Here is a 24,624-nt window from a genome sequence, read left to right as displayed (position 1 = left end):
CTCCAAAGTCAAAGATAGACTCAGAGTGAAAGGATGGAAAATGTTATTTCAAGAAAATGACACTCAGAGAAAAGCGGAGTAGCGGTATTAATATCAGACGAAATAGACTTCAAAATAAAAAAGGTAAAGAAAGATACCAAGGGACACTTTATAATGATCAAGGGAATCATGCACCAAGAAGACATAAGACTAATAAGTGGCTATGCTCCCAATCAGGGAGCCCTGAAATATGTAAAGCAATTGCTAACTAAAGGAATTACTAACTAAATTACTAACTAAAGCTATTACTAACTATGTAAAGCAATTAGAACTAAAGGGAGAAACAGACCAAAACACTATTGTAGTAGGGGACCTAAATACCCCACTGTCAGATATGAACAGATCATCCAAACAGAAAATCAATAAGGAAATAACATTCTTAAATGACACATTAGACCAACTGGACATAACTGACATTTACAGAGCCTTCCATCCCAAAACAGCTGCTTATACATTGTTCTCTAGTGCACATGGAACATTCTCAAGGCTTGACCACATACTGGGACACAGAGATAGCCTCAACAAATGAAAGAGGACTGAAATCGCACCAACCATATTCTCTGATCATATTGCTTTGAAACTAGAGATCAACTGTAAAATGAAAGCGTGAAGAACCAAGAATACATGGAGATTAAACAACATGATTCTGAAAAATAACTGGGTCAGAGAAGAAAAAAAAGAGAGAGCAAGAAGTACATAGAAACAAATGATAATGACAGTACAACATATCAAAACTTTTGGGACACGGCAAAAGCAGTCATAAGAGAAAAGTTCACATCATTACAGGCCTATCTCCAAAAACAAGAATGAGCCCCAATAAACAACTTAACGCTTCATCTTAAAAAACTACAAAACAAAGAACAAATAAAGACTAAAGTCTGCAGAAGGAAAGAAATAATCAAAATTAAAGCAGACATAAATGATATTGAAAACAAAAAAATAGAAAAACTAAATGCAGCAAAGAGGTGGTTCTTTGAAAACGTTATTAAAATTGACAAACTCCTGGCTAGACTCACTAAAGAAAAAAGAGAAAGGAAACAAATAAATAAAATCAGGCATGAAAGAGGGGAAATTACGACAGACACCACAGAAATACAAAGGATCATACAAAAAGAATACTATGAAAAAGTATATGACACCAAACTTAATAACATAGAAGAAATGAACCACTACTTAGAAAAATACAACCTTCGTAGACTGAATCAAGAAGAACTGGAAAATCTAAATAGACCAATCAGCAGTATGGAAATTGAAACAATCATCAAAAACCTACCAAAAAGTAAAAGTCCAAGGCCAGATGGCTTCACCAGTGAATTCTACCACACATTCAAAGAAGATTTAATACCTATTCTCTTCAAACGCTTCCAAAAAATAGAAGAGGAGGCAATACTTCCCCAGTCATTTTATGAGGCCAATATTACCCTGATACCAAAACCTGGTAAAGATAACACAAAAAAAGAAAACTACAGACCAATATCTCTCATGAATCCAGATGCAAAAATCTTAAATAAGATATTAGCGAACCGAATACAGCAACATATTACAAAGATTATACACCACGATCAAGTGGGCTTCATCCCAGAGGTACAGGGATGGTTCAGCATATGCAAATTGATTAACGTGATATACCACATAAACAAAATAAAAAATAAGAATCATATGATCATATCGATAGATGCCTAAAAAGCCTCGGACAAGATACAGCGTCCATTTATGATCAATACACTTAACAAAATCGATATAGAAAGAAAGTACCTTAACATAATAAAGGCCATATATGACAAACCCTCAGCCAACATCATACTTAATGGTGAAATACTAAAACCCTTTCCTCTAAGATCAGGAACAAGGCAAGGCTGTCCACTGTCACCACTGTTATTCAATATAACATTCATCGGAGGTCCTAGCAAGTGCAGTCAGGCAAAAGAAAGATATAAAAGGCATTCAAATAGGAAACAAAGAAGTCAAACTGTCACTATTTGCAGATGACATAATTCCCTATATAGAAAACCCTAAAGACTCCACAACAACACTACTGGAAACAATAAGCAAATACGGTAAAATCTCTGGATACAAAATCAACGTTCAAAAATTCATAGCGTTCCTATACTCTAATAATGACGTGTCAGAAAAAGAAGTGGGAAAAAATTCCTTTTGCAATTGCAACAAAATGAATAAAATACCTACGAATAAATCTAAGGAAACATGTAAAGGATCTATGTAATTAAAACTATAAGACCCTATTAAAAGAAATCGAAGAAGATACAAAGAAATGGAAAGATATTCCATGTTCTTGGATTGGAAGAATCAACATAGTTAAAATGACCATATTACCTAAAGCATTATACAGACTTAATGCAATGCCCATCAAAATCCCATCGGCATTTTTCAAAGAAATAGAACAAAAATCATCAGATTTGTATGGAAGCACGAAAGATCCCGAATTGCCAAAGCCATCTTGAGAAAAGAGAACGAGGCTGGAGTCATCACTCTGCCGGACTTCAAATTATACTACAAGGCGACAGTAATCAAAACGGCATAGTATCGGCAGCAAAACAGACACATGGACCGGTGGAACAGAATCGAGAGTCCAAAAGTAAACTCATCTTTATATGGGCAAATAATTTTTGACAAAAAAGCCAAATACATACTGTGAAGAAAGGAAAGCCTCTTCAATAAATGATGCTGGGAAACTGAAAAGCCACCGGCAAAAGAATGAAACCAGACTGTTGTCTATCACCACACACCAAAATCAACTCAAAATGGATTAAGGATCTGAATATAAGACCTGAAACAATAAAATGCTACAGAGAAGACATAAGAACGAAAATCAAGGGCCTTGGACTTAAAGGGGATTTTATGAATTTGATCTCAAAGGCAAGGGAAGTAAAAGCAAAAATAAATAAATGGGACAACATCAAACTGAAAAGCTTCTGCTCAGCAAAAGAAACCGTCAACAAGGCAAAGAGACAACCATCCAAATAGGAAAGTAGATTCGCAAGCAATGCCTCCAATAAGGGCCTAATATCCAAAATATACAAAGAACTCATTCAACTCAATAACAACAACAAAAAACAATCTAATCAAAAAATATGGGCAGAGGACCTCAACAGATACGTCTCACTAGAGGACATACAAAGGGCCAACAGATATTTGAAAAGATGCTCAACATCGCTAGCTATTAGGGAAATGCAAATCAAAACCACAATGAGATAACATCTCACACCTGTTAGAGTAGCTATAATCAACAGGACAAATATCAAATGTGGGAGAGGATGAGGAGAAAAAAGAACCTTCATTCACTGCTGGTGGGACTGCAAATTGGTACAGCCACTATGGAAAACATTATGGAGGTGCCTCGAAACATTGAGGATAGACCTACCTTATGATCCAGCAATCCCTCTACTGGGTTTTAACCCCAAAGACTTAAAAACTCATATCTAAAAGATATTTGCACACCGATGTTCATAGCAGCATTATTCATGGTGGCCAGGACATAGAAGCAAACGAAGCGTCCTACGATAGATGATTGGCTAAAGAAGCTGTGGCACATATATACAATGGAATATGAATCAACCATAAGAAGAGATGAAATACTGTCATTTGCGACAACGTGGATGGACCTCGAGATAATCATGCTAAGCGAAATAAGCCAGACAGAAAAGGTTTAAAAATCACATAACACTTATATGTGGGCTAGAAACCTAAAGGCAAAAAACGAATAGGACAAACAGAGATTCATGGACATGGACAACAGCCTAGTGGTTACCAGACAGTAGGGGAGGAGGTAGGGTGGGGAGGTAGATGCGGTGAAAGGGGCCAAATATGTGGTGACGGAAAGAAATCCAACTATGGGCGGTGAACACACAGCGCAACATACACACGCCTTACTGTTGAATTGTACGCCTGAAACTCACCGGATTTCCTCAACCAAGGTCACCATAATAAAAACAAATAAATAAAACTTTTTTTAATTGGTAAGCTGAGACCTGGGGTGTGGACACTGCTAATATTAAGACTTCAAAGGAGGTTAATGCCCTTGCTGGCCAGAAGATGAGCCTCCTGTTGTAGGGAGACGGGTAGGCAGAACCCATCCAGGCCTGTGGGGTGAGCAGAGCGCTCTGCGGGTGCAGTCGTTGGCTCCCGCCCAAGGGTGATTCGGGAGGCTTTGTGGCCTCGCTCGGCCGGCGACTTGGGAGGTGGCTGGGAGACCCTCAGAACCCGCAGCTCCGTGTCCCATGGAGGGAAAGCCTCCGGCGGACTGCACAGAAGCGGGGTGGGGGAATCCGGACGTCCGCTGCGCATCGGGCCCTGGGAAGGTCTGGGAGGGACGCGCAGCACCCCAGGTAGCTGGCGCGGGTGTGCGGGCCGCCCTCAGCGGGAGCACGGGGCGCCAGCGGCCAGGGTTGACGGCCCTCGGCCCTAATGGGCATCAGTAGGTTTAACTGTCGTTCGAGTCGTTGTCCTCGTCCTCTGCGGCAGCCTGGGTGTCGCGGCGCGAGGGCGCGAGGGCGCGAGGGCGCGAGGGCGCGAGGGCGCGAGGGCGCGAGGGCGCGAGGGCGCGAGGGCGCGAGGGCGCGAGGGCGCGAGGGCGCGCACGCCGGCGGGAGGCGGGTCGGCCGGGGGAGCAGGGCGCGTCCTGGCGACGTGGGCGGCGTGGCGCGCGAGAGGACGCGGGGTCCCGCTGGGCGGGCCCCGAGCGGCGCGGGGGCCGCAGCCCGCGCGCCAACGTGTCCAGACGCCCATCCGCAAACGGGTCTGGAGGGCTACGGCGGGAGCGGGGACCCGCCAGGCGCTTGGCGTCTTGAGCCTCGGAAGGGCCTGGGACGCGGAAACGACAGGCGCGGAACTGTCGCAGCGCTGCCAAGGTCGCCAGACGCGAACGCAGGCGCCCGCCCGCCTACGCCCCTGTGGCCACAAGACAGCAGGACCCTCGCTCAGCAGACAGCGAAGGGGCCGGGAAACTACGTCCAGCCGCATCGCAACCAAACCAGCAGCGACAATAGAGCCCGTCCCCGCCCCGCGGCTCAACAGCGTCGGGGTCACGCAAGGGCAGCCGCGGGCCCGGCCTCAGGCTGCAGGAAGGGGGCGCCAGGAGCGCACTGGAGACCCGCAGCCCGCCCCACAATCCCTGCGACTGGAGCCTGGACACCAAGGTACTGGGCCCAAATGGGGCCACCCACCTCCAGGGGAACACTGAGAATACGGAGGCCCCAGCAGTGAGTGAGTGAGTGGATGAGTGAGTGTGTGTGTGTATGTGTGTGTGTGTGTGTGTGTGTGTGTGTGGTGTGCACACAGGTGATGGGGTGGGGGACCCCGGGCGGGATTAAAAACTTGTGCTTCAGCACCACCTACTGGAAAACAAAAGAATGATCTCTATTTAGCAACTAAAACTCCTTGGCAAAGCAGCTTGCATTCCCACAGATGCCTAGGCAGAAAAATAAGCTATTGAACACAACGAATAAGAAAGATAACTAGGGAATTCAGAAAGAAAGTTTAAACTCCAGAAACCGAACTTAACTGCATGTAAGAATGTGATTTAAATGACAATTTACGATTGCAGTTTTGAAAATACTCAGCGAGCTACACAAAAACTTAGAAAAGCAGTACGATGAGCTCAGAAGTAAAATCAAAGAACAAAAGGTGTACTTCACCAAAGAAATTGAAACTATAAAAGAAAAAGAAACAAACAGAAATTCTGGAGCAGAAAAACTCAGTAAATGAGATGAAGAATGAACTAACAAGCCTAGGAAATAGAGCTCACCAGGTGGAGGAAAGAATTAGTGCTATCGACATAGAAATCTAGAAATGACTCGGGTGGGAGAAGAAAGAGAATCAAGAGGGACAAGAAATGAAAGTCCTCAATGAGAACGGTCTGACTTCATCAGAAAGAGCAATGTGAGAAGAATGGGTCTACCCGAAGGAGAAGAGCAGAAGGGAACAGAGAGAATCGTCAAAGAAATCATTGACGAGGACTTCGCAAACCTATACAAAGAACTGTAACCTTGAATCCAAGAAGCAAACAGAACCCCTAATTATGTCAGTCCAAAAAGGCCTTCTCCAAAGCACAGCATATTAAAATAGTCAAAAGTAACGGCAAAGGAAATGTTTTCCAAGCAGCCAGGAGGAAAAAAAAAAAAAAGACGGTAACCTATACAGGAAATCCCATTAGCTTATTCATTGGACTTTTAAGCATAAACCCTACACAACAGGAGAGAACAAAATCAAATACTGAAATTATTGAAAGAGAGAAACCAGCAGCCAAGAGTAAAATATCCAGCAAAGTTATCCTTTGATACCCAAAGAAATGAAGGATTTTCCAGACATAGAGATCCTGAAGGAATTCACCACCACAAGACCTGCATTATAGGAAATACTGAAGGGTGATCGTCTACCTGAAGAAAAAAGAAAAAAAGATAGAAAACTGTGAGCAAGATCATTAACAGACAAACAGAAGCAGGAGATCACAACCCTCATTCAGAATAGGGTATCAAATACCTCAATATAACATAAAGGTTAAAATATGTAAAAATATTTTTTTTAAAAAACACAATGGCTACTGAAGTTTAGAAATGAACTCAGCATAAAAAGAAATAGTTTCTGACAACTAAGACATAAAAAAGAGGGGGTAAAGGACTCTACTTGCACAGGTCAATGGCGATAAGATGTAATCAGAAGAAAAGGACTATTGTACATATGAAAATTTTTTGCATAAACCTAATAGTAACAACGAAGAAACCTAGAAATGAAACTCATAACATAAAAAAATAAGAAATGGAGGAAAAAAGTCATAGAATACCAACAAACTAAAACAACAGACAGAAACACAAGGGAAAATAATAAAATCACAGAGCTATCAGAAAACAAAAGATAAAATGGCCGTAGGAAATCCTCATATATCAATAATCACCCCAAATGTAAATGGACCGAACTTGCCAATTAAAAGGCACAGAGTAGTGGGCTGGATTAAAAGGCAAAACTCAACTATATGCCGCCTTCAGGAGACACATCTCAGCTGCAAGGAAAAACACAGACTCAAAGAAAAGGGTTGGAAAATGATACTCCAAGCCACTGGCATCCAGTGAAAAGTGCATGTATCTGAAAAAAATAGATGTCAAGATAAAAAGGCAAAAGAAACAGGGATGGACATTTTATAATGATAAAGGGGACAATACATCAAGAAGACATAACACTTCCCAATGTATATGTTCCCAATCAGCTAGCACCAAAATATGTAAAGCAACTATGAACAGAACCAAAGAGAGAAACTGATTTTTAAAAATTACAGTAGGGGGCCTAAATGCACCACAGTCACCTATGGATAGAGCATCTAAACAGAAAATCAAACAGGAAATATCAACCTTAAATGGCACATTAGACCAATAGGACAGAATCAACGTTTACAGGGCCTTTCATCCCAAAACACCAGATTACACAATCTTCTCTAGTGCACATAGAACATTCTCAAGGATAGACCATATGCTGGGTCTATCCGTTGAATTCCAAAAGTAGCCTCCACTAATTGAAAAACATTAAACTCCTAACGAGTATATTCTCAAACCACAATTCTTTAAGACTGGAGATCAACTGCAAAAAGAAAGCTGGAAAAACCACAACTACCTGGAGAGTAAACGACACGCTACTAAACAATGACTGTGTCAAAGAAGAAGTAAAGGGAGGTCAAAACATACATAGCGACAACGAGAATGAAAACATGACTTATCAAAGTTGGAGAGATGTAGCAAAAGCAGTAATAAGAGGGAGTCTATATCATTTCAGGCCTACTTTGGGAAACAAGAAAAATCTCAAATAAATAACCTAACATTTCACCTTAAAGAACTAGGAAAAAAGAACAAAGGCCAAAGTCAGTAGGAGACAGGAAATAATAAAAATTAAAGCAGAATTCAATGAAATAGAGAACAAAAAGACGATGGAAAAACTTAATGCAAGAAAGAGTTGGGTCTTTGAAACGATTAATAAAATTGACAAACCTCTGGCAGGACTCACTAAGGAAAAAAGAGCAAAGACTCAAATAAACAAAATCATAAATGAAAGTTACAATGGACCCCACAGAAATAAAAAGAACTATGCAAGAATGCCATGAAAGGCTATATGCCACCAAATTCAATAACCTAGAAGAAATGGACAAGTTCTTAGAAATATATAACTTTCCTAGACAGAATCATAAAGAACTAGAAAATATAAATAGATCAATCGAGGAAATAGAAACAGTCATACAAAACATCCCCGAAAATAAAAGTCCAAGACAAGATGGCTTCATTAGTGAAAACACACAGAAAAATTATAGACCAATATCTCTTATAAATGTAGATGTAAAAATCCTAGCAAATTGAACACAACAATACATTTAAAAGATAATATATAATGATCAAATGAGGTTCATTCCAGAAACACAAGGATGGTTCCTCATATGCAAATCGATCAATGTAACACCACATTAACAAAATAAAGGATAAAATCATATGCTCAATAGGTGCAGAAAAAGCATTTTATAAGATACAATAACTAGTTATGGTTAAACCACTCAATACAATGTGTACAGAAGGACAGTACCTCAACAAAACATAAAGGTCATATACGGCAAACCCTCAGCTATCATCATACTCAGTGTGAAAATCTGAAAGCTTTTCCTCTAAGATTAGGAACAACAACAAAAAAAGGTTGTCTGCTCTCACTGCTCCTATTCCACACAGTAGTAGAAGTCCTAGCCAAAGCAACTAGGTAAGAGAAAGAAATAAAAGACATCCAAATTAGGAATGAAGAAGTCAAATTGTCACTTTTTGCAGATGACACGATTCTTTACATAGAAAACCCTAAAGACTCCACCAAAAAGCTATTAAAACCAGTAAACAAATAAAAATGCAGGATACAAAATCGATATACAAAAGTCCATTGCATTCCTATATACTAATAATAAAATTTCAGAAAAAGAAATGACAAAAATATCTATTTACATTTGCAGCAAAAAGAGCAAAATACCTAGAAGTAAACTAGCGAAAGAGGCGAAGGAGCTGTACCCTGAAAATTACAAGGCATCGTTGCAAGAAATCAAAGAAGACACAAAGAAGTCGGAAGATATTCCATGTCATGGATGGGAAGACTCAACATAGTTCAAATAGCCATACTACCTAAAGCAATATACAGATTTATTGCAATCCCCATCAAAATCCCAATGGCATTTCTCAAAGAAAAATCATTAAATGTCTATGGAACCACAAGATACTCTGAATAGCCAAAGCAATCCTGAGAGAAAAGAACAAAGCCAGGGGTATCACATTCACTAACTTCAAATGATGCTGCAAAGTAACAATAAAAACAGCATGGTATTGGCAGAAAAACAGACACAGAGACCAATGGAACAGAACTGAAAGCCTAGAAATAAACCCACATGTACATGGGAACTAATTTTCCACAAAAGAGCTAAAAATACACAACGAAGAAAAGAAAACCTCTTCGATAAATAGTAAAATTGGAAAGCTACGTGCAAAAAAAAAAAAATGAAACTAGACTGCTCTTTGTCACCATACATAACAATTAACAAAATGGATTGCAGACTTAAATATAAGACCAGAAACAATTAAACACACAGAAGGAAATACAGATACCAAACTCATGGACCTTGGTCTCAGACAGGACTTTATAAATTTGACCGTAAAAGCAAAAATAAAGGAATGAACTTGTAGCAAACTAAAAAGTTCTGCACAGCAAAAGAAACCATCAACAAAACATAAAGGCAACCAACAGAATGGGAGAAGACATTTGCAAACAACACCTCTAATGAGGGGCTAATACCCCAAATATATAAGGGACTTATTCGACTCAACCACGACAAAAACACAAGCAATGCAATTAAAAACCGGGGCAGAGGACCTGAACAGACACTTTTCCCAAGAAGAAATACAAATGCGGGACATAGACGTGAAAAGAGGCTCAAATTCACTACCTATTAGGGAACTGCAAGTCAAAACTACGTGAGATACTACCTCTCACCTGTTAGAACGGCTGCCACCTGAAACCTATATAAATAATCTTACTGACCAAAGTTACCCCAGCCAACCTGATAACGAAAAGAGCACATCCTCTTCAGAAGCTGTTCAGTCTAGAGGGCTCTCGTCTGGGGAAAGCAGGGCGTTTGAGGTCCGATCTGAGGGTGGGGAGGTCAGAAGTCCTTTCTCATTCCTTCGTGTGCTGGCATTAGCTTTACCTAACACATCTCTACCTTCAAGGCTTGCTGGCAAGAGCTCAGAAGCGGGAAGGCAGGATGGGTGTCGAGAAGGCCCAGGATGTCGGGCGGCGTGAGCTGCCTGACTGGAAAGTCCGACAGTCCGCACAGACTCAGGGGGCAGACGGAGGCCGGCCCTGCAGCAGAGGACACGGTTGTGCTGGCGTCAGCGAGGAAGTCCCGCCCCGACCCTCAGTTTCAGCTTTTGGAGGGCTCCGGGGTGTGACTGAGGACCAGCTGGCCCCCTCCACCGGTGGAGATTTGCCCCGTGGGAGGGGAAATCAGACACCCTGGGATGCCGTCGTCTAGGGAGATTGTTTTCCAAGTTCTCCTTTCTTCTAAGTGCAGGACTTGTTTCCCAATGTCCTGCCTGCCACAGGATCTGCAAACATCTGGAGACAAATGGGAGGCTCTGTGGTTGGAGAGACCAGCGAACAATGGTGGGTGAGCACCTGCTGAGCACTGTGTAGACAGGAGCTGGGAAGGTCAGTGGCCATTCACCACCCACTCACGGGGCTTCACAGAGAACCGAGCCTCCAGGAGGTCCCCAGATGCCTGGGGCTGACATGTCATCCCAGGAAGAGGAAGGAGAGGCTGCCAAGTGGGAGAGGCGCGTGCGGTAAGGCGAGGGGAGAAGGGGTTGGCGAGTGAGGGTTATCTTGGGGTACACGTAGACGCTGTCCCCGCCGTGGCTGTCTCCTCAGTGTGGAGGTAGCGCGAGACCAGAGCACGGGTCCCAGGCTGGGGCGGGAACCGGCAGTGCCGTGTGGCGTGATTACAGACCACGACCCCGGGGTGCCAGTGCCGAGGGGCACGAGATGGCATCGGACGCTCTGCCCCCAGAGTAGTGACGAGGACGTGACGCATACACGCGTGAGCCAACACTGAGGGGGGCGCCCGTGTGGCATTCATGTGGCATGACATAAATGTCCACAGTGGACGGGCTGTGCACCTTACACTTCTCCGTGGTACGTGTCAACTCTGTCTGCATGAAAATTACTGAACTTTTAAAACCAAAGAACATATGTAGGGAAGAAAAAAAGAAACCGAAGCCTAGCTTTCTGTTCTCTGGGGCAGAGATTAGGTCAAACATCAGACTTTCCGGCCTCCCGAGGATAGATGCTCAGACGCCCACCTGGAAGGCTGTGTCCCATGAGTGAGAGAAAACCACAAATGGAGAAACATTCCCACAAACGGGAACCACCCTGGAATTAGCCCGGTCCCTACAGGAGCATGGCGGCCGGCCCACACCCTGACTCCGGGGGTCCGCAGGTCCCCCCTCCCTGGTGGAAAGCCACATCACCTGGGACCTCCACAACTTTTCTTCACCGCCTCCTAACATCAACCGCAAACGTGAGCCATGCCAGAGGCATGACATGATGGTCAAAACCAGAAGGAAAAAAAAAGCAGATGATTGAGAGGGGGCCCTGGGGATGAAGGCCTGGTGTCCTCCAGCCCTGAGTGCAATGACAGTGAGCCCTGGGGAGAGGGGAAGTGGTCCCTGGCAGGGAGATGCTCAGAGCCGCATGGGTGAGCCTGCAAACGAGGGAGTAGGACGAAAGGCGTGAGGAGGGTCGCGCTACAGAAACAAAGCCGTTAACTTTCAAGCACCAGGATGGGGAAGCGCGTGGGTGTTTCATGCATCTGGTTGCTCATCTGCACGTCCTCTTAATGCTCGTGGATAAACTGAGGGGGCGCGCCGAGGGGCACAGAGTGCGCCAGAGGACCCTAGTGCAGACAGAGTATTCGAAATTGGAAGCGAGCCGGCGCTTGGGGTTCCAGGATGTGTCTGGGGGAGAGAGGGCAGGGGCTCGAAACACCGTGCACAGAAGCAGGACGGTTTTAACTCTGCCTTTAGGAAAACCGCAGACCGAAGCTGGCTTCCTGTGGATGATGTAGGAAGTATAAGTCCTTGGGTTCGTGGGAGTTTGGGGCTTTTAAATGCCATATGATGTACCTGTGTTGCATGGAAGCAATGTGCATTTAAATGTTAATTTAACATAATTTTGTTTTTACTTATGCTTTTTATTTTTAGTAATTCGCCTTACATTATCAAATAATGGTTTGCTGAAAACTATTTCGATAGAGGCTGAGCTGCCCTGTCAGGGAGACCGACCGCCGTTCCCCGTGACTCAGCTCGCATTCGCTCTCCAGCCCTTTGACAGGAAGGGGTGAGAACGAGGAGTGGGGCTAAGACCTCCAGGGCTCACTCTGAAGGGGGCGTCACGATAGCCACTTCTACCCCATTTTCTGATTTGACGTCATTGCACCGCATTCGCCTCATGGTCTCAGTCTCCCCCATGGAGACTTTGCTCCCCGGGGTGACACCGGCTGCTCTAGATGGAAAACGGACCTATTTCTGTCACGCCCTAGAGCCCCCAGCGCAAAACAGGCAGGGCCCATTGGGAGTAGCACCAGCTCCCCGAGCCCAGTTTCAGTTTCGAGGAGGAGGGATGGCCTCAGGACGAGGGACATCTCAGTGCTCGAGAGCGCTGCTGAGGAAAGCGTCATGAACTGGCCCCTCAAGGAACGGTGGCAACTTTGAGGAATTCTGGGAGAAGAGACCGCAGGTCAGGACCGGCTGCTGACTCGGTCTCCTCTCCAGGCCAGAGTCTCGGGCTCGGGCGGGGCTCCTAAAGGCTCACAGAAATTGTGGGGGACACCAACATGCGCTTTTCAGCATTTATTTCAGGGGGCTGCTCAGCGGCTCATCGGAGAGCTGGCGTGAGAAGGCCCGCACGTCTGCTCCACTCGCGAGGTGGGACAGGAGCCCCGTGTCTCTGGCAGAGTCCTAGAAATGTGGCCTCAGCTCTGCCATTTCGTAATGATGACGTTTTTTACAGTTGTTCCATCTAAGTTACCGACAGTTGTTCACGGGTCGGGAGGCTGATTTATTATTTACTTTTCCTCAGCCGTCTCTACGTTGACTACGGTGGTCTTGATCGTCCTCACGTTTGTGGCCACTCCAAAGAGGATCGCAGCTAGGAAGGCATACAAGCGACCAAAGACCACTCGCAAATACACCACCGTTTCTATATTTTGTGATACTCTCCGCATCTTACTCGGAGGGGGTCCGCTGTTGATACTCCCGCCGGCACCCCTGTGCAAGCACGATGGAGGGTCCCAGCCTACGTGGCAGTGGCAGTTCTTTGCATTGTTGCAAACTCCTCTGTGACTGCATTTCGAAGGGTAACAGTCATATACTATTGCAGATATGCTACCATTGCAGTAGGTATTGAGACAGAATTTTCCCCTGCCACACGGAGTGCCAGATCTCACGAGACCCACATCAGTTGTTTCTGTCGCACGGTGAAGGTCCACCCCAAAGCACAAGACCCCCGATATCAGGGACTGATGGAATCCGACGTGCTCCTGCAGCTGGGGCAGATGCGTGACGTTGGTGCACTGGAGCCGTCCACACTGAACGTCCGAGGGGCCGCAAGCCTCGGGCTGGAAAAGCTCAGCTGCTCGTCTGCAGTGTCCAAATCGGTGGCCTCGTTCGTTTATGCTGTAGCAGCTGTCTGGACCCTTCAGCGCGCCTTCGCCAAAGATTTCTTGGCAGTGCATGGTGCGGTCCGTGCAGTTCCCGTGGTAGCAGTAGCCCTCCTCGGTGCACGGGGTTCCGTCCTGCAGATAGAAGTCGTCGGGGCACTGGAAGCCGCTCCCCGTGCAGTACTCCGGAAGGTCACAAATGTTCTGGATTGGTCTGCAGAGCACCCCCGGGGCGGCTTGGGTGCAGTTTACACAGCATCTGCCTGTGTCACAAGAGCTTCCTCTTGGAAACGTGCAGTCACTTTTACAGCACGGGTCATTGTAACACCTCTTGAAGGAGCCACAGTCACACTGCTCCGTTTCGTCCACCACATTGTCTCCACATCGAGCGACTGAGTAGGTTCTATTAGTATACACTATGTCAGTCATGTAGAGGCACTCTGCTCCACGAGTACCAAATACGTTTTGTACGTGAACAAAGGAACAGTTACTGAAGGCATCTGTCAACACGGGGTAACGGTACATAATGCAGGTGGCCCTCCTCTGGCAAACACACATGCCATGGTCATAATTCAGACCGAGCGTTCTCCCAATCTCCTGAGCTCCTACGACAGCTATCAGTAAGTAATGTCTGTCCATATAACCCAGCATGACAAGATTTTGGTTGCTGCACATGCCGTACAGTACGGGAACAAAATCAACTTCATGTGGCCCCTTTCTATTTAAAAGAAAGCTTGAATGTGGCCAAAGAGATCTAAAAATGACACGTTCGTAATACTGGTGAAAAGGACTCCCTGGCACCTGATAGTTGTTCATGGCAGCTGGATCTCTCGCATTATAAATGATCATGATGCCAATGTAGTACCTTATATCAAGACTTTTGTACATGGAGTTAAATAAGCTACCTATATTTCTCAATAAATTGGCACATTTCGACATATTGTTGTAGATAGTATAAATTGAATTGGAAGCTATCATGCAGCCTTTAATATTTCCTTGATGGGATGAATAGAGCTTACTACTGATCCTGGAAGCTGCACTGGTGTTTGCCTGAGATAACAGGGGATCACTGTCTTCCTTGTACCCCAACCTGTATGGGGGGCCTGTTGCATTTGTGTCTGCTACTATCTGAGAGACAACGTGTTCAAACCGCTGGGAAACCTTGAGGGGTTTGATTTCATAGGCAAGGTCATCCAACTTCATAATACCTTCCAGGCCCCCATAGCACGTGTCCATGGTGACCGTAGAAAAAGGAATGTCCTCCAGGTAGCCGAGGTAGTAGCAATCTAGAGGAATAAAGGGGTAGTCCATCTGCAAGGTTCCTTGGTCATCCTGAGTCATCAGCAGCAGATGTCTGGGCCAAAAGAGTTTCTTGCGCCGCATGTGGATAACGTGTCTCTGGCCCCCAAAACGCAGGCTATAAGAGAGCCAGCCCGGCACCTGAACACCTTTGCCACGGTTCACCTCCTTCCTGGGAATCACCACCTCAGAGGAGATGTAGCGCCATGAGGGACGACCTCGAGAACCCTGGACTGGAGCCAGCATGGCCCAGAGCCCAAGCAGCAAGAGGGGCATCCTCAGGGTGACCTGGTCCTCGGCCAGCCTCATGCCCCTACTCAGAGACATGTGTCAATGAGAATGGAGAAAGGGAGGATGTTCAGAGAAGCCCGGGCCAAACCATCTGCTGTGGCCACTCCCTACCAAGGAGATACTGACAGAAAACAAAGGGCTGCCTCAGGCTGCCAGCACCTACCTTGGGTGGGCCCCACGAGGGATTAGGTAACAGTCACAGGGTGTGGCAGTGGGTGGGCCTGGACGTTAATCCAGCTGGGGTTGAGGTGGGAGAGGTGGGAGGGCCTTGTCCATGAATGCTACATGGAAACGAAAAAGGAGAAGGAAGCGGAGGCGTGTCTCCATTCGACACCTCCAAAGTCCCCTCTGCTATTTGAATATATGAAGTAAAATTACAGCGCAATTAACTTCTCTGCCAATTCTCTGCCATGGTACTCCCTAACCGCATGCCAGGGGTCACAAGTACCATTTCTACCTACTTCCTTGGCAGGTGAACTTAGGCTTGTTAATTTTACCTTTACATGTGTTGAATTTTTAAAGATTCTATAACTATACATGTCTTATTCTGGTTTGCAGTTAAGAAATTTGAAAACCATGTGATCCTTCTGGTTTTTGCTTTAAAACTTGTTTAGGCATAGTAAAACGTTTCCCAGTATTTTATGCGATGCTTCTTGTATTATGATGTGTTTTTTTTCTCATCCCAGCAGGGGATCACAGAAACTATTCCTGACCCAATTTCGCTCAGTGTGGCTGTTTTCTGGCGTTTGGTAACTTCCTCATTTGCGTATGCCAGTCACCTCTTAGCTGAAGACACAAGGGGCTTCTGCTGGTGTCCAATGTGAGAAAAGAAATATTTCACGTATATTTATCCAATTTTGTAGTTGTTCAACGAGAGGATGAAAAAGTCATTGACAGATTCCTGATAAGAAGCAACACTTTTTTTTTGCTCCACAAATATTTCCCACTTAAAAAAATACATATAGAGAGAGAGAGATTGACAGATAGTCACTCACTTTAAACACAATGTGATCACTGATCTATTTCGTTCATTGTGCCACTTTTCTTTTTGTCTTCTAATGTCCTGCTGTCCACATTCCTTCCCCATTTTATGACTTTGGATTCCGGCATAGTGCTCATCTCCTCTGTAATACTGTGATCATCACAGACTCCTTCGCTTTCTCTTCACTGTTTCCATGGGAGGTAGAATGCGAATGCTTGACTTATAACCATCTAAATAGATCTGCTTTTCTCTCTGGAGAAAGGGTGTGCGTTCCCCCACTTCGTGCTTGCGTAGCAGCAGATGTGAAGGGTGGAGGCTGCGGGCTGCCAGCACACTTGTCTACCTAGGTGGAGGGACATGTGGCGTCCCTTCAGTCTCTAGTCTCTGGCCTCTGGCTACTTCGGCTGGATGAGCACCGTTGACAGGAATGAAAGATGCCACTCCTGTGAGATCTGTACCTACCACACTACCAGAAATTCCTGTAGCAACATCTTCTGCAACAGGACTTTGGCTACACTGAGATGTGTCCACGTCCCCGAGAAATTCATTTATAAAGGAATCTGCAACAATAAAAGGAACTGCCATTGCTATATAAGCTGGGACCTTCCACGGTGCCCATACCGCGGTGCCGGTGGGAGTGACAACAGTGGACCCCCTGCAAGAAGAATGTGGTCAAAAACACAAGGCCAACCATCAATGTTGTATTTGCACTTGGTCTTTTGTCACTTTTATGCTTGAAAATGCACTCCTCGGGAGCGGCCGCTCACATGAGACTTATCAAGACCCCAAAGTCAAGGGAGGGACCTACGTTGAGACTAGATAAACAGTGTCAGCCTTCCATCCTGTGTAAAACTGCCGGCAACATAGAGAACGTTGCATCGGTCCCAGCCTATCGATGGGATGTTCCCGGCTCTCACCCCGGACCACACTCACTGCCAGCGAGCCCACGGACACTCCGCCATCCCCCGCCAGTGTTGCGGCTGGACCAGCCTTTGTGGGTTTTATTATAACCACAGAACACACGTCAGCAACAAGCTCAAGTGACTTTGAAAATCAAAGTTTCACTCACACCCCAGGGCCACACGGCAGATGGTGGCAACAGTGAACCTGGGGCTCTGTCTGTATTAGAGTCCCAGAGTGGGCAAGCTAGGGTTTCAAGGGTTCACTCTTTATTGGTGAAGTGAAATCGTAAGAGTGGAAATTGGGGTGGAAAAGGGTCGTTCAAGCAGTCAGCAAGACAGAACTTTCCCTGACTTATTTTACGAGGCAGCATTACCCCGATACCAGAATCAGAGGAGGGCCGCCCGAGAAAACAGAACTACAGACCGATCGCTATCCCTAGCAAACTAGCAAACTGCACTCAACAGCACGGTAAAAGGATCATACACCTGGCCAAGGGGGTTTCATCCCTGGGATGAGGGGATGTTTCGGTGTTTGCTAATCCGTAAACATAAAACACCACATTAATAAAAGGAAAGACAAAAGTCAAATGGCCATGTCGATGCAAGCAGAAATAACATCTGGCAAAATTCCACATTCTCTCGTGACAAGGACTCTGGACGAATTGGGTGGAGAGGGGACATGTCAACATAATAAAGGCCAGATAAGGCAGGTCCACAGCTAACATCATATTCAAAGCTGAAAGACTGAGTGCTTTTCCTCTAAGATCAGAGACATGTCCCCACTCCCACCACTCCTATTCAGCACAGTACTGCATTGCCACACCCATCGATCAGGCGAGCGAAAGAAAGAAAACACCTACATTGGAAAGGAAGACTTGAAACTCCCAGTGAGCCTGTGGCACGATCTTGTTTGTAGAAAACCCAAGACTGAAAGGAAATGTGGGATGGAAAAAAGAGTAGTGATCTTTTTACACTGTGATAAGAACACCTAACGCTTGATCTGCTTGTTTTCTGTATGTCTGAAAGCTCTTGTACCTCACTCCTTACCTTAAACCTTCCTTTGTGTTTAGTTGATAATTCGCAGTGACACATTTTTATTCCACTCAGTTCTTGTTGAGCAGATTCCTTAGATGTTTTCTTTGCGGTTACCAAGGGGATTATATAAAATGCCCTAGTCATAATATTTATATCGACTAATAACTGCTTAAATTCAGCTAAATAAAACCCAACTCCTTAGCAGCTCCACACCACTTCCCCACTATACTGATGTCAAAAACCATAACTTTAGGCATCGTGTACCCTTTGATATTGACTTACAATCACGTTTTACACTTTTATCTTTTAAACCTTACAAAAGAAAGTGAAGTGTGGCAGAGGGGTGGGAGCCACAGCATGAGATGTCCCTGTTTGTTTCCCGCCCCAAACAACAACGACAAACGGCACCCATCCACAAATGACGGTGCCTTGTTCAGAGCTGTGAGATCCAGCACTATTCTCCAGTGGACCCAGGAGAAGTCTTGTCTCCCAACCCGGTGCACAGCCATACAGACCTGGGTCCCGGCTGTGGAAACATAGACCTGCTCCAAGTCCTCTTGGCTGCATTTTGGGGGCTCCTGGAAAACACCGTATTAAACAATCACCCATGAATGAAAGTGCCTTTGCAGAAGTCCAAGTTTTCAAAGAAAATGAAAACACTAACTCGAAAAGATATCAGCAACCCCATGTTCCCTGCGGCGCTGTTTACAATAGCCAAGACATGGAAACAACCTAGGTGTCCACTGACGGGTGAATGAAGTATACATGATGGATTACTATTGTATACATGATGGATTACTATTGTATACATGATGGATTACTATTCAGCCATAAAAAAACAATTAGATCTTGGCCTATGCAACAAATGGATGGACTTCGTGTACATTGTGCTAAGGGAAATAGGTCAGGCAGAAAAGACAGATACCTTATGAGTTCGCTTCCAAGTGTAATCCAAAAATAAAAATTAGGGAAAAAAAGCTCATAAATACTGAGAGCTAACCGATGGTCGCCAGAGGTGGACATGGGAAAAACGAGTGAAGGGGTCAAAAGGTGAATAAAATTTTAAATAAAAAACAAATAATTTATAAAAGCCAAACATAGACAAGTAAAGTGCAAAAGGGTGAAATATTTAATACCTTTATAGCTCAGCGGGCCTGCCCTTCTGCTGAAGCAGGTGGGGAGGGGGACCACAGCAACCGCATTCCTCAGCCACGGAAGGAAGCGGGACTTACATGCGCAGTAACCCAGCGTGTCGGCAATTAGGCCAGAGAATATTCCTCCGTGTGGAGCTGGGGTTGATGTCCACGGCTTTGCCTCGACTCCCCTGTTCTGTCTCAAGCTCCTCATAAAGTGGAGAAAACTATGCCAAGGGTTTCCTGGAGGACCCTCCCGCCCCGGACAGTTCTGACCCCATTCATCGTTTCCGCTTCTCCATGTTCCCTTCCCATCCTCATTTGGTCCCCAAAACGGGGCCCAATCTGCTTCCTGTGTGGAAAAGCCAGCAAGAGTCCAGGACATGGGGGAGAGAAGTTTCTACCTGAGTCAAAGAGGTGGCTGCCCAGCAGACTCTTGAAGTAACGGTGTGAACCAAGTACAACTGTCCCTTCCAGTGACAACACCAGTATGGAGTGAGTCAGTTATTTATCTCACCCAGCCCTGAGGTGACTTCTGAGATGCCATGCTCATCCTCGAAAAATGCGACATCAATGTGTTTTCTCCTCTGTCTGGTGGCTGCACCCCCTCGTTGAGGCTTGTAAAGATTTCAGTATGGGTCTGTGGTGTCTGGTTGTAACTCACCCCTTTTCTCCTTGTCTCCAGTTGTCCTGTCCCAGGTGCAGCTACAGAAGTCTGTCCCCAAACCGATCAAACCCTCACAGACCCTCTCACTCATGTGCACAGTCTCTGGATTCTCTGTCACCAGCGGTTGCATCTGAGCCTGGAACTAGAAGCCCCCAGGGAAGGAGCTGGAGTGGATGGGGCCTCAGCTCCAGTGGCAGCACACACTTCAGCCTGTCCTCCCAGAGTCGACCCTCCCTCTCCAGAGACATGTCCAAGAACCAGTTCTCCCTGCAGCTGAACCCCGTGACCACCGAGGACACGGCCGTGTATGACTGCGAGAGACACGGTCAAGGGGACCTCAGTGTGAGCCCAGACACAAACCTCCCTGAGGGAGGTGGGAGAGCTGGGCTGCAGAGTGCTCAGGTCACCAGGGAGCTCTCAGGACACCCAGAGATACTCAGGACACCAGGAGAAACTCAGGACACCAGGGGGCGCTCAGGTCACCAGGGAGATACTCAGGACACCAGAGGGCGCGCAGGACTGCCAAACAGAGGGACCGAGCTCAGAAGCAGTTGCCTTCAAGGGTCACACGAGAGGTTCCCATTGGGATCAGTGGTTTCCGCTCCTATTATACTGGCCACTTTCACCTTCTTGAAATGATTTGTTCAGTTTGGTTCTTCGGATTCTCTACTGCTCATTTGCATCACACCCTTTAATATTTCCTCCAAATCTGTGACATTCAAGTGTCCATTGTCAGGATGGACCATGGCTTATCATCCAATCACCTCCTGAAAGACATCTTGGTTGCTTCCAAGTGTTGGCAAATATGAATAAATCTGCAGGAAACCTTGTGTGCAGGTGTTTCTGCGCACAGAACCTTTATTCTCTTTGGGAAAATACCAAGGCGTGTGATGTGGTAAGAGTATGTTTAGCTTTGTCATCCAGCGTGGCCGTCCCACTCTGCACTCCTAGCAGCCGTCGGAGTTCGCGTTGCCCCTCATCCTCGCCAGCATCTGCTCTCGGTGGTTTGGATTTCAGCCGTTTTAATGGGTGTCAGTGGTGTGTCACTGTTGTTTTCATTCGCATCTCCCTGTGACATCGGCTTTTCCATCTCCTTACTTGCCACCTGTCTCTCTTCTTTGGCAAGGTGTCTGTTAAGATCTCTGATCCATCTCTTACTTGGCTTCTTTTTTTGTTCTTGTCAAATTTAAGACTTCTTTGTATATTTTGGATAATAGTCCGCTATGTCAGATATGTCTTTCGCAAGTATTTTTTCCAAGACTGTTGCTTGTTTGGGGTGGGGGGTGAATCTCATGGTCCTCCATGATTAGGTGTGTCTATTTAAATGGAAAGTGGAGTAAAAGCAGCCTTCGCTGACTAAACAATGAGTGATCACAGACTCAAAGGCCTCTTTCATGTGCAATGATGGGCTGCTTGGTGGGAGGGGCCGTTTCCTCTGAAATGCTTTTTTGAAGGACCAGGAATGCCCCAGCAGACGTGCTCTCCTGCCTCGCTGGCTAGAAATATGTCGCACGTCCACAAACACACAGGTCCCCAATGGAAACAGTGAGATTTTATCAATGAGACTGACCATTTTCTAACTCTAACTTTTATTTGAAAGGGATCCGAGTCTGTGAATGACAGTTACTTGAATTATTATGTGGGTTTAGGGAATGGCCAGAAACAATGGCAATGTATCACTGTTTTTTGTTATTTCTGTTATTCCACAGTAGAGATTGACACTTACATTTCAACAACAATTCTAGAGCCTCAGCTTATGCCTGCTGAACTTTGTGCTCTACTCCGTTAGCTAATGAATGAGTTTCATCTGCATCCCTGATGGTCGAACGTGGACTTGCAAGTGGAGCTTTAGAATGAAAAGTGAGGGCGGTGGATCTCTGTACATTCAGTGACACCAAACTCAAGTGAACTGACGATCGCCCAGGCACACGGCTGTACCTCCCTCCGATGTTCATACTTCTGTTTCCAACAAAGACCCTAAATTGTCCTCTGACACCTTCCCCCAACTTTCCTGACATTCACACTCTGTTCTCAGTCTATACTCTCCAGCCTTTACAAGGAGGAACACGGGAGCCATCAGAGGGACTTTGCCTGTCTGCTCAGCACGAAGCCCCCACCGCCTTTGCTTCTCCCTCTCCCCTACACTGGCTGCGCCCTCCTGGTGTGATCATCACTGGTAACCTTCCGAAGCAGCTCACTTAAACCTCCCCGTTTCTCTTTGCCATCGCACATTGGTCATCTCTAATGCTTATTCTCTCCAGAATTATAACACGATATGGTCTCCAGACAGAATTGTCTGTAATTATCTCCAAAAATGCCAATATACCTTCTTAGTGCTTGTGACCCATGACTTTCAAAATTCTTTTCTAGGGGTAGGTAGACCCTATCAACCCATCCCCACCCAATGAAACACAGACACCTATTGTTTTACTTCTAGGAAACATGAATTATTCCCGATTCCCCCAGAACACCAGCCCATTGAGGCCACCACTGGGCCTTCGGCATCTGTGAAATCTCAGGCCCAGATCCCAGCTGGTGAGTCAGGGCTCTTCTGGTTCTGGACGTTGGATGCCGTCTCTTCCCTTCCACTGCCCCCTAGCATATGCCTCACTTTTCCAGGTCCTCACCAGAGGGTCGAGATATGCCCTGTTATTCTAGCTCAGCCTACGTTTGTTGACTCTCTAATTTTCTACATTCAGACAGACAATTTAGTTATGATTTAATCCACTAATATCGTTGAAAAGCCCAAGGCAGTATGATGCATGCAGGGCTGTTCATGAGGAGATATGGAGAAACGGGACTTCTCTGAGATACCTGGGTCTAAATCAGGCAATGAAGAGGTGAGATCACAGGGCTGATGGAGAGTCGGCCTGCCCCAGTCCCACAGGTGTGACATCTCAGGGCAGGAGTCGAGCAAGCATTATATGTGTCAAGATGTCAGAGAGGAGGGCTCACTTAGGTCCTTTCTAGTTCCCAGGAGATATAACACCGCTGATGACATTGAAGACAATGCTCAACACCACTGGCGCCCTCCTATGAAGGTCTCACATAAAGCCACTATTGTGATCCCAAATGTCTCTCCTTCCAGAGGTAAATGCAGAGGCGAGAACCCATCTTCAGGTCCCCACAGTGAGAAAGGATGGAGCTGTGCCCTACTGGCCACCCTCCTTCCTCTTCCGGTCTCAGGCGTGATCTCGGGACTCGGGGGGCGCGGGGACTCCGGACAGCAGCTCTCAGGGGAAGTTTCCGAGGGAACCTGCCTCCTGAGGTGGCATCTTCCTCTGACCCAGATAACTCGCTCCTTCCCAGAGACGCTCACTGCGAAGGTTAATTTCGAAGAGTCCGCGAGCCCTCTCACCCAACATGGTGGAAACCATGTTCACTGAATTCAGAATCCGCTGGCAGTGACACGGAAACTGAAAAAGGGATGCTTCTAGAACATGCGCGTCTGTCCGCTAAGACCAGACTACTGTGCCAACATGGGAGGGCGGAGGGCTGCGGCCCGCTCTCTGTCTGCCGGTGGTCCTGAGCAGAGCCGGGGCGTCCATGCCGTCCGCCCTTGGCGGGGAGCCCCAAAGCTCTGGCATCCTGCAGACACTGGGTTGCGTGCAGGGGAAAAGCCAGGTTAGAGAGCTAGGGGCCTCTCCGGGAAGCTCGAGGCAGGGCCTCCCCGCGCCTCCTTCTGCTTCTCACGGAAAGATCTTCCCACATGCAAACCTCCACTTAGGCCACGAGGTGACAACGACGCGGGCGGTCACTTGCATCCGGGTTCCTCCTCCCTTGAGATATGTTCCGGGCGGCGAGGACGTCACCCGCCAGAGCACGGGCCCAGTGCAGGTCTTCGGCTCCCAAGGGCAAGCGACTCGGGATTCAGACGAGAAGATAGGGCGACTCTGCATCTGGGCACATGACTCACTGTGGTTCTCTTGTCCCCAGGTGTCCCATCGCAGGTGCAGCGGCAGGAGTCGCCCGGGACTGGCGAAGCCCTCGCAGACCCCCTCGCAGACCCCCTCGCTCACCTGCGTGGTCTCTGGGTTCTCCGTCACCAGCAGTGCTTAGTGAGGGACGTCAGTGTGAGCCCAGGCCCCAACCTCTGTGCGAGACAGGAGCGGGGAGACCAGCGGGCTCTCGGGTCGCCAGAGGGCGCTCGGGTCACCAGGGGACACTCGGGAGGCCAGGAGGAGGAAGAGATGTCGGGGGCGCTAACGACGTCAGAGGGCACATGGGTCGTCAGCAGGCACACGGGTCGAAAGCAGGTGCTCGGGACACCAGGGAGCGCTAGGGACGCCAGGAGGCTCTAAGGATGTCATGGGCAGCTCAAGACCACAGAACACAGGGACCAGCTCAGGAGGAGCTGCATGGGGGACATATCCTCTAGTAGCCTGGTCAGTGGCTTTATTCCCCATGAATAAACAGCCTCCCGAAGGGCTCACTGTCCCTCCCACCTTCTTGACCTACATTCCCTTTCACACGGACCCCCTTAGAGGAAGTCACTTATTGCCTCTGCCCTATTAGTCAGAAGTCGTCCTCAACGTTTCCTT

At 46.7% G+C, this 24,624-nt stretch overlaps 1 protein-coding gene and 1 long non-coding RNA gene across 2 annotated transcripts; both read left to right on the top strand.

The window, feature by feature from the left end:
* Positions 1 to 4,277: 4,277 nt before the first annotated feature.
* On the top strand, positions 4,278 to 23,045 carry LOC120585988 (apomucin-like). Its single transcript, XM_039842427.1, has 3 exons — positions 4,278 to 4,474; positions 4,522 to 5,195; positions 20,102 to 23,045. Exons 1-3 carry the CDS (start codon positions 4,278 to 4,280, stop codon positions 20,215 to 20,217), a joined length of 987 nt encoding a protein of 328 aa, XP_039698361.1. The 3' UTR covers positions 20,218 to 23,045.
* On the top strand, positions 15,068 to 18,325 carry LOC120586013 (uncharacterized). Its single transcript, XR_005648584.1, has 2 exons — positions 15,068 to 15,553; positions 16,051 to 18,325. It is a non-coding gene; the product is annotated as an uncharacterized LOC120586013 (long non-coding RNA).
* Positions 23,046 to 24,624: the final 1,579 nt, after the last annotated feature.

The sequence above is a fragment of the Pteropus medius genome, unplaced genomic scaffold (assembly GCF_902729225.1).
Source record: "Pteropus medius unplaced genomic scaffold, Ma_sr-lr_union100, whole genome shotgun sequence".
Classification (NCBI taxonomy): domain Eukaryota; kingdom Metazoa; phylum Chordata; class Mammalia; order Chiroptera; family Pteropodidae; genus Pteropus; species Pteropus medius.
Note: the sequence above shows the minus strand (reverse complement) of the source record. Positions and strands in the feature narration are given on the sequence as shown.